At 32.5% G+C, this 10,623-nt stretch overlaps 1 protein-coding gene and 1 long non-coding RNA gene across 3 annotated transcripts; one reads left to right on the plus strand and one right to left on the minus strand.

Moving 5' to 3' along the window:
* The first annotated feature begins 2,854 nt into the window (after nt 1-2,854).
* On the plus strand, nt 2,855-10,375 carry LOC145824568 (uncharacterized). Of its 2 annotated transcripts, none has more exons than XR_014366344.1 (6): nt 2,855-3,108; nt 3,350-3,464; nt 5,573-5,754; nt 7,022-7,097; nt 8,086-9,422; nt 9,909-10,375. It is a non-coding gene; the product is annotated as an uncharacterized LOC145824568 (long non-coding RNA). The 2 variants fall into 2 exon arrangements; XR_014366343.1 differs by having other exon boundaries at nt 2,985-3,108; nt 8,086-8,143.
* Nucleotides 4,592-6,233, minus strand: LOC145824567 (aluminum-activated malate transporter 8-like). The gene is made up of 3 exons (XM_082924608.1): nt 5,562-6,233; nt 5,249-5,358; nt 4,592-5,070 (listed from the first exon to the last, which is right to left on the minus strand). Exons 1-3 carry the CDS (start codon nt 5,674-5,676, stop codon nt 4,981-4,983), a joined length of 315 nt encoding a protein of 104 aa, XP_082780734.1. The 5' UTR covers nt 5,677-6,233; the 3' UTR covers nt 4,592-4,980.
* Nucleotides 10,376-10,623: the final 248 nt, after the last annotated feature.

The raw sequence follows: 10,623 nt of genomic DNA on the forward strand, positions 1-10,623 counted from the left end.
TGCTAGAACCTCGGTTTCAAATCTGGGTAAGGACTGGTAAGGTTTGTTTCAGTTTTCCCTAAAGATTGAAGGTTCTACAACCAAATCCCAAACCTAATACTATAAAGACGAAGGTCGAGGGCATAGATCTGGAACAGATACGAAAAGCAGAAAACAAAGACGAAGTTTCAGATTCAAGAACAAAAATGGGCTATCAAAAACACGAAGAATACAAAGGGTTAAAGGCCAAGAACAGTGGTGAAACAATGCAAGTGTTCATGACATGTACAAAATCATGAAATAGGATGCATTCAGGTGAATGATTCACAAATAATGCCTGTGCAGAACAATAATAGCAAGAAACTTCAGAAACAATCAAGAGCTGAAAAAAAGGGGGGCCAGTTGCTTACCGAATGAAGTGAAGCCGGAACGATATTCGCCGAGATCAGACGACGGTTATAACAGTGGTGAAAGCTTCGCGGGAATGGAAGAATAAAGACGGTCACAGAGTTTGGGGCCTAGAGAAATGGCAGATTCGAAGAATGCTAGAGCTTTTAGAGAGAGAAAAAGCAAGAAATCAGAATGCAAAAAGTGGAGAAAGGAAGAAGGAAAGAGAAGTTTTATTAAAAACTTAAAACGGCGGCAAAACAAGGGCATTTATTGCGCCCGGAGCACCGGATACGTTAGACGGCGCAGACGGATGGGAGCTAACTTACAAGCTCGTCGCAGGCACGGGCTAATGAAGACAGAATACGTAACAGAAACGGCTAGAAGTGCATGACAGCTCATGCGCGTGGGGGAGTTCGTTTGAATTCTTGTTCTCTGAAGAGAACACATCGGCTTGAAATGAATCATCTCGGCCAAACAGTTTTTGAGCCAAAATGCAGAAAGAAATATCGATATAGGTTCCATCACCTCAGAATACCGAGGTAATAGAACCTAGGGGGCAGTTGTGGGGATATATTTTCTGAGTACCAACACGTGGCGTGTCAGCCGAGGTGCCATGTGTCGTGGTAGTTACACCGAGGTGATCTCGGGGTTGCCGAGGTTATTTCCGAAGATATCGGAATCCGAGATAATCGGATAGAGGACAAGAGTCCTAGAACAAAGAGGAGACCTAGCCAAGATAAGGATAAAGCTCTTTAAGAGTTTATCTTTATCTCTTGAAGAGTCCAAAGTCAGTATTGAATTGGAGTCCATAGAAGTCTTACTTCTAGTAGGACTTGGATTAAGTTAACTATAAAAGAGAGGCACCCCCGTGGGTCTAAGATATACAATTTATGTTTTGAGCATTAAGTTTAGCACTTGATTATCTTGGAGAAATATACTGACTTGATCGTCGGAGTGCCCCCGGGTGGAAGAACCACCGCCGGAGCCTTTTCTCTCTGTTACAGGTTAGCTGAAACCATCTATTCTGCCAGTGCTCTCCAGTTGATTACTAAGCGGGCAGTGTGGTCAAATTTTTACCCACACACAGAGCAATTGATATTTATCTCAAGGTAAAAATACTGATATTTGGAGTATAATACCATATGATCTTTTCTGATCTTTTATTTTTTTAATAATTTTTTAAAATGTCATTGTTTTTGTCTTTCTGTTTTGATTTTGATATCCTTCCTTTCATAATCACCGTAACTCCAAAATTAAAAGCAAAAAATATCCTTAAGACACATTTCAATGGTTTGAAATTAGAATGTGGGTCTACTGCTACAAAAATAGTTAAAGATCACACTTTGACAAAAAAAAAATATCTCACTTTTATTGAAAGTGTGATAAAAAAAATTAGATTGATATTTTAATTACACTTGATTTGATTAAGTGTGATAATATTTATTTTTTATGTCACTTTTCAATTAAGTGTGATTATATATATATTTTTTTAATCACACATTCTAATTAAAATGTGATTATATATACACTACTACTTTTTAATCACACTTTTTTAATAAGTGTGATTATATATATATTTTTTTTAATCACACATTCTAATTAAAGTGTGATTATTTATATATTTTTTAATCACACTTTCTAATTAAAGTGTGATTATATATACACTACTACTTTTTAATCACACTTTTTAAATGAGTGTGATTATATATATATTTTTTAATCACACATTCTAATTAAGTGTGATTATTTATATATTTTTTAATCACACCTACTAATTAAAGTGTGATTATATATACACTACTACTTTTTAATCACATTTTTTAAATAAGTGTGATTATATATATATATTTTTTAATCACACATTCTAATTAAAATGTGATTATTTGTATATTTTTTAATCACACCTTCTAATTAAAGTGTCATTATATATACTCTAATACTTTGTAATCACACTTTTGAAATGAGTGTGATTATATATATATTTTTTAATCACACATTCTAATTAAAGTGTGATTATTTATATATTTTTTAATCACACATTCTGATTAAAATGTGATTATATATAGATTATTACTTTTTAATCACACTTTTTAAATAAGTGTGATTATATATATACATATATATTTAATCACACTTCCTAAATAGGTGTGTTTGTATAAAATATTCCAATTTAATTTTTATATTAAATATACAATTCCTAATTTTTTTTAAAAAAAAAAGCCCCAACACCAAAATACAAATTAAAAAAAAAATTATTTCAAAATGCATTTAACTCAAAAAGAAATATATATCCTTTATAATTGCTCCTTTCTATAAAAACATATATCCTTTATAAAAATATATATCCTTTATAATTGATATAATTGCTCCTTTCTATAAAAACATATATCCTTTATAAAAATATATATCCTTTATAATTGATTAGAATGGTCCACAGATCTTACAACAAATAAATGGCTGAGATTATTTTACACATTGAGAGTTCCCACCCATCACACACGCACAACAGTTTCTTCTTTTCTTCTTCTCACGCTCTGTCTCTCTCTCTCTCTCTCAGAACGATAAACACCTCATCGGCACAACCTCTGTGCCTCCTCATCTTCCCCGATTTCGGATCCTCTTCCCCGATTTCGGATCCTCTTCCCCGATAGACACCCACCCTCTTCGCTATAGACGGTGCTCTTCATTTCCCTTACAAGCTTTTGAAACTCATTGGCTTGGGAAAGACCTGCAATTTTGGTAAGGTTGTTTGTTTCTTTTCTTTTCTGAAACCCTTCCCTTCTTAAATTAGGGCATTTGATTAAACTATTTGGATTTCAATTCAACGATTTCTGGTTGGGGGTTTTGAATTAGTGCATTTGATTCAACGATTTCTGGTTGGGGGTTTTGATTTTTTTTTTTTTTTTTTTTAAATATGTATGTATATATGCATAAGCTTAAATCAATTACAGTAGATGTTTGTTTATATATGCTTTTGAAGGTGGCAAGCGATCGATTATGCTCGGTTGAATCACAGTACGATTACATTCTTCAATTTCTTCAAACCAAAGACTGTAGCTTCACGCTGGAGTCGAGTCAGGTTGAATGCTTCCAAGGTCATCTGCTTCTTCCTCTTCTTCTAATCTAGATTTTTCAATATTATAGCAGAGTACTGTCCCTGGTTTTGAAATAACCAAGTTACAAATCACAAGAGAAACAATGTTCAACTAAAATCTTTCTCGGCCTTTCCTTTTGGGTTATTGGAATAAATCGAGTAGAAAGAAGATTCACTATGCAATTCGAATTTAAGACGATTTCCGTTCTTTGGTTTGAAATAGGATGGGATAGGGTATAGTCTGGTTATAAAGAAAGAAACCGCTAGAGTTGGGGATTATCATATTCTTAGTCGATTTCTTATTATTATAAACTTGAAATTATTTAATGACATTAATGAATTTTGGCAAGTGTCTAATTGAAAGAATTCATGAAAGAATTCAAGGCAGACACATTGCAAGTGCTTAACACTTTTTAATTGTTTTTTTAATTTTTAAAATCATTTTTTTAAGGGGAACCAAAAATGAAATTAGAACAGCCCACAGCCTTGAAATGAAAACTAGCATCCCTCAGTTTAATTTATATAAATCTGTAAACATATATATAATCCCATATTTTTTCATCACCATACAGTAGCGTAGTAACCACCCCCCTTTGGGGCCATATGATCTCCTCCCCTTCAATAATAAAGTAATCTTTTTTTGCATATATGTACATTTAAAGGGCTAAAAAATTGGCTCTGATGGATGTATATAGCATCAAATGCTCACATCTCAATCAAAACTGCCATCTATCTAGCTTGAAAATCAGCAAGTTCACCGAGTTCTTCGACCTCTTTTGCCAATACTTCCACTTTTTCTACTATCTCCATCAACAAGAACACAAAACTAGCCATAGCAAGTCCATCACCGTTCTCCGGTGCTCCTAGCTTGGAAGGAGAAGCGAGTAGGCTAAGCTTTGCTCTCATCGACTGCAATTTTGACGCCATCAAGGATTTAGGCCGGCATTTTTCCATTTTTATAATGTTCTCTCCGAGCTCTCCAAGAATCCACACGAGCAACGAGCCAACTGCTTCAAACAGTTCCTTGATCGACTGTCGTGGATTTGATGAAGGTTGATCACACACGATTGGAACAAAATGTTAATATAAATTGTAACATCCTGTCTCACATAGTTTAGGTAGAAAAAGTTTATGGGCTACATATCTACTACATCCCTTTCTAGTGATAATGCATTTTAAAGCTGTGAGGGCCTAGCTAAAGCTAACAATATCGGTACCATTCGGAGTGCGAATCTTACATAGGATTCTCTAAACTTTGAGTGAATTCGTTTTAATTTTTAGAATTAAAAATGAAAATAGGCTAAATTATATATATATATATATATATAATTAAAAAAACACTTCCAAAAATTGGCTTATTTTTGTCTAATAATTTTTTTTCTCTTTTCAAATTTTTAGAATTATCTATTCGAGATGGGTCTAAAAAGTAAATAAAACCAAGAGGAAGAGTATGAATTCCGGACCTGTCTAGGAGATTGAAGACACCCTTTAAGTGAAATAATGGTAGCAGCAAGGTCTCAAAGAACATCTCTGATTTGTAGGTATTTATCCCAGGGATATGAGAACCCAAATTTTCCATGCCATGGTTCCCATCTTGCAAAATTTGCCTGAAATAGTACAGAGATTTTGATCCATGAATGTAAGCTACTAAATTTTTCGGAGAAAATGAGAAGGAAAGTAGATCAAAAAAAGGTTAATGCCATTGGAATTTTCTCTAATTGAATGGAAAAGTAGTTAATTTCCTTTTGCAAAATATTTTCTATTAGTAAGTTGACAGAAATATACCAGAGACTCATCGCTCGACTTGGAGTGTATCACTGATTTGCAATTGGCAAAATTGGCACCGGGCTGTTTTTCCTTCTCATTGACTTCTCTGAAGTACTCCTCCAAGATTCCTACATTGATCACACAAAAGCATTTCAATCTTTTTGATAAGTTCAGAAAAAAAAAGAATAAAAAAACAAAAGCTTATAGATAAGCTAAAAAATGAATTCAAATACTTTTTGATGTCTGAGTTTTCGGAAGAATTCTATCATAAAGCATAAAAAATTGAGATGGTTGTTATTCGTATTATTGTTGTTTTGTTCAATTGTTATACCTTGAATACAGGAAGCAAGCTTTTGGAACTTGGAGGCTGTAGAGTGATGAAGTTCATCACTAGCCCACATGGGACAAATGAGTAAGTTTGTGAAAATGCAGACTGTGAAGCCCATGCCAATGGTTGAGAGACGTTGCCGGGCAAGTTCAATGACCTTGTCCACGCACAAACCAGACACCGCTACCAGATTGAAGTAAGGATGAAAATCATAGCTCCATACTACTACAAAAATGCTTAAAGATCACACTTAAAGAAATTAAAACATGACACTTTTAATGAAAGTGTGATTAAAAAAATCAAATTAATATTTTAATCGCACTTAAATTAATTTAGTGTGATAATATTTATTTTTTATCTCACTTTTTAATTAAGTGTGATTATATCTTTTTTTTTTAAATCACATTTTTTAATTAACGTGTGATTGTATATATATATATATATATATTTAAAATTTTATTTTTAGATCAAATATTCCCATAAGCCTCCTTATTTTGAATACGACGGAAACCGATCGACTCACTCACTCAGTCACTCTCTCTCTCAATCTCAACCCTAAGGTTCCAATCAACAGATTCAGCATAGAGCCCTCATATTCAACACAGGGTTTTGATTTTAGATAATTATGTTGTATGTATATCTTTCTTTCTGGCTTTGCTGTTCTTGTTCGAAGCTTAAATCTCTCTCTAATTGTGCTCGATTCTTCGTCTTTGCCTTTTGAATTCAAGCATCTGATCATTCAAAGGCCTAATTCATTTATGGTAAAGATTCTAATCTTCTCTCTCTGGCTTTGTTGTGTTTGTTCGAAGCTTGAATCTCTTTTTCATTTCTTAAACATGTTCAATTTCTCCCTTTTTTGCTTTTGAATTCAAGTATTTGATGATTCGAAACCCTAATTCATTTTGTAATGACTCGAGATAAGGAGTTTTCCATGGCTACACAATAGACATTTTGATTTGCATTCGATTTCAATTGTTTTTGTTCATTTTCGATTCTGAAATTGCTTGGATCTATATTCAATTAGTTTGTATTTGGTTAGTTTGTTTGATTGACGTATAGTTTCGATTTTGGGGTCTTGAAACATTTGTGTTATCGATGTTTTGGTAGTGTAGAGATTTTTAGGTTTTTCTTTTTAAACATTTGTGTCGATGATGAACTACTCTGATTCTTCCCCAATCTATCCTTGGTAAAGGTTTTGACTTCATCTTTCTTCAGATCTTACGTTAACTTCTTCTTCTCCGTTATGTATATATATCTATAGACTAGTATATATGCGTTTATAATACATACATATGTATGTGTGTGTATGTATGTATTATACAAATGATTGAATTTGTGTCATTTTTTCCAGTTACATTAAACTGTTTATTTCGGTGGACTTTTTGTGGTTCAATTAATGATGATTGAGATTCGATTTGGCTATTGATTTTATAGATTTTGTGTTTCATTTTTTTCGTAACCAGGAGTCCAGACCCAAATTGCCCAACTCAACCTTTTATTCGGAGAACATGTGTTGACTAGTGAAGACTTGAAAGAAAGGTATGAAATCTTTGTCTTGCTTACCATTCGAGCTATTGATTGTTATTGTTTTAAAGGTTTTTAAATTAGAATGGGAGTTTCTCTTCACTATGGATTTTATCAAGACTTGATGTTTCATTGCTGATATGAATTTTTTTTAAAAAAAAAAAATTGTGTGTTCATTTTGCCACTTTTGGTTTTGTTTGCTGCCTTAGGATTTTATGTTTGATGGGGTGTATGTTTAGTGGGAATGATATTTTTGGTAGGGATAATTCAATCTAGTTCAGTAATGTTGTCAATTATAGTTCAATGCTCTGTTATCTTTTTGTTATTTTTGGAGGAGTTCTGATAAAGTAGGTTTTGATGAGATATGGTTCTTTGACTGGTGTTGTTCATATGGGAGTTTAGGACGGTTTGTTTATAGTTTCCATTGGTTGAGATTAATCCAAAGGTCAATGGATAAACTTGAGCTATAGACTATAGTGTTAGGCATGTTTTGAATTGGGGTTGAGAAATTCCTGTAGGAGATTTGTGGGCTGACAGTGTTTAGAAACTGTATTATTGCATGTTGATGTTATGAGGAATTTGCAATTACAATTAAGGAACACACACCCTATGTGAGAAATTTCTTGGAAAGTTCTGTGCCTGGCTTAAGCAATCCACATTACCTTTCTCTCTTTTTCATTTCTACAATATGAAGATGATTAAATGTGCAACGTTAGGGTATTCTTTTCAAATGGGTTTATCTATTTTCTTTCATAGAATTTGTTACAAACATTTTTTGGGCTGATTTAACTGTCTCTTGAAGGTCTCAAGGAAAATTGATATGTTCCAATTTCTTTTATTTTTCACCATCTATATCTGCATGTTTAAGTTCTTAAATAGTTCACTTCCTTCATGTTCCTAATTGACAAGGTCAATGATCTTATTTTATTGAATTTTAGATCCTCTTTCTTCATTAATTTACATCACCATCTAAAATCTTACTTTTATTGACATTATGTTTCAGTTACTAGAAGAGTTGAGGAAGCAAAATTCCAGTGCTGAAGTCCACCTATGTAATACAAGTATTTTACCTTGGTCCTTCTCTCCCTTTTGATTACTCTTTTAGTATTACTTCTTGTTTTTTTCCTTCTTTCTGTTCACTTATTAGTACTCCCATAGATGAATAAAGTACTTGACTAGATAACGAAAAATTTAAAACTGCGATCCATCACCTATTGGAGGGAGTATATCCTGCTATTTAGTATTCTCCCAAGTGATCCATTTCTGCAATATTGAGGTATGTATACTTAAAAACATAGGCTTTTGCAATTGAAGTATATAACTGAAAACTCAAACCCATTGAAACCAATATACTATTCTTCAATTGATATTTCCTATTCTATTAAAGAAGTTGTATAAATAATACATATTTTTTCTATTTAGTGGGAGAGTCCATGCAACATTTACTTAATTTTTTCTGACACATTTTTTTTAATTCATTTTAAAGATGTCTAATTTAATTATTATTTTTTTAAACCTGTCTCTCATGGTATTGTGGAACTATCACTACAACAAAAAGCACCAATGGCGACTAAAAAAATGAATTTCGTCGCTGAAAGTTGCACAAATGGCGACTAAATCCATTTTGGTCGCCAAAAATGAAGACTTTTGGCGACTAAAACCATTTAGTAGCCAAATGTTTATGTATTGGCGACTAAAAATCAGTTTGGTCGCCTATTATATGGGTTTCAGCGATTAACACAATTTTCGTCGCCAAAAGTGATGGTTTTTGCCGACTAAAACAATTTAGTAGCCAAAGGTGCTGGTTTTGGCGACTAAAAAGCAGATTGGTCGCCGATTGTAGGTGTTTTGGCGACTAAAACCAGATTAGTCGCTGAAGTGAAGCTTTTTGGCTACAAAAAAAAAAATTAGTAGCTAAAAACTGAGTATTGGTGACTAAAATTCAGTTTAGTAGCCAAAAGGGGACGTTTTTGGCGACTAAAACAGGTTTAGTCGCCAAAAGGTGTGTTTTTAGGCGCAACATTTTTTTAGCGACTGCAAAATTAATTAGTAGCCTAAAATTGTAGAATTGGCGACTAAATAATGGATTTAGTCGCCAAAAGTGAGATAATTTTTTTTTTAATAAATAATTTATGTTTTACATAAATTATATTTGAATATATATAATTATATTTATATATATTCTGTTGTATTAATACTGGTGAAAGTAATATATAAATAATATAAGTTGCAATTATATTCATGTGATGGTTGAGTGGCATAGTGGGGTGGCATGTGTCGTTAAGGTTTGGAGCTTGGAGGTCGCAGGTTCGAAGCGTGGGTGATGCGGAGGCACACTGGGTAATCTTTTTTTTTTTTTGAAAAATGCTCTTGGCGACAAAATACTGTGGTCGCCAAAAAGAGTGACAATTGCCGACGAAAAAAGCAGTCGCCAATTGTATAAATAAAAAAAAAAACACTATTGGCGACTAAAACTTAGTCGCAAAATGTATAATTTCACAAATGGAATCGACTATTGGCGACTAAAACTTTAGTCGTTGAAGACCTATATATTGCCGACTAACTAATCTTTAGTCGCCAAAGGTATTGGCGACCACAGCGGCGACTAAAATATTTAGTCCGGAAAAGTGATAATTCTACATTTGGCGATTAAAAGAGGACTTTTGGCGACTAAAAATTTAGTCGTCAAAAGTGTTTTTTCTTGTAGTGTATATATATGACATGGAAAATAAGTATAGTAGTTTGTATTTGAATTTTATAGAGTATGTAGATATATTTATATCTTCATGCAACTGGCAAATCATGGCATTATTCTCTGTATTGCAGTATTTGTGAAATGTGAGTCAGACTCGATGGATTATTGATGATGAAAGGATGGGAGAAGCATCTGTTGAGGGACTATATTATGCTTCAGCTATAGTAATTGTCATTTTAGAGGACTTGTTTTTATATGTTTTATGTCGTGCTAGAGGTATTTAATGTTAAGACATTTGAAGGAGTGTGATCAGTCGGATTTTGTCTTTTGTAAGACAAGAACAGTCTCTACAAAAATAGTAAGTTTATTCATATGCTTCTAGTCATTTCTGAATTAATTTGTGTTTTTATTTTTTAGGTCAGAAATTTCTTGGAGAGGTGCAAAATATAATCAAAGAATTCAAGAACTTAGTTTTTCGAGTTTTTTCATTTTTTAATATATGTAAGCACAGTTTAAAACGTTTTATTTAATTCATTTGTATCTACTATTAAACATTTTTAACTTTCATTTATGAAATATATGACGTTATTCCATTCAATATATGGTTGTGATTCAAAATATAGTATATAGTGTATATTGCATTCTTCAAATGCACGTACTAAAATAATATTGATTATTTTTCAAATCAATATTAATTACAAATTTTATTAGACATTAATCACATTTAAAATCTGTGATCTAAATGTTTATTATAATAGGTTTTATTAGTTATTAATTACACTTAAAAGATGTGATCTAAATGTTATTAATCACACTTAAAAAGTGTGATCTAAATGTTATTAATCA

Source organism: Camellia sinensis, chromosome 4, assembly GCF_055761805.1.
Source record: "Camellia sinensis isolate YWXY chromosome 4, ASM5576180v1, whole genome shotgun sequence".
Classification (NCBI taxonomy): Eukaryota; Viridiplantae; Streptophyta; class Magnoliopsida; order Ericales; family Theaceae; genus Camellia; species Camellia sinensis.

What these genes read in the sequence shown, in the direction of transcription:
- LOC145824567 (XM_082924608.1), bottom strand. Translation starts at nt 5,676, where the DNA reads ATGGGCTTCACAGTCTGCATTTTCACAAACTTACTCATTTGTCCCATG. An exon ending in GCTTGCTTCCTGTATTCAAG is followed by an intron (nt 5,359 to 5,561) that starts GTATAACAATTG and finishes TGATCAATGTAG; the next exon opens with GAATCTTGGAGGAGTACTTC. An exon ending in AGTCGAGCGATGAGTCTCTG is followed by an intron (nt 5,071 to 5,248) that starts GTATATTTCTGT and finishes GTACTATTTCAG; the next exon opens with GCAAATTTTGCAAGATGGGA.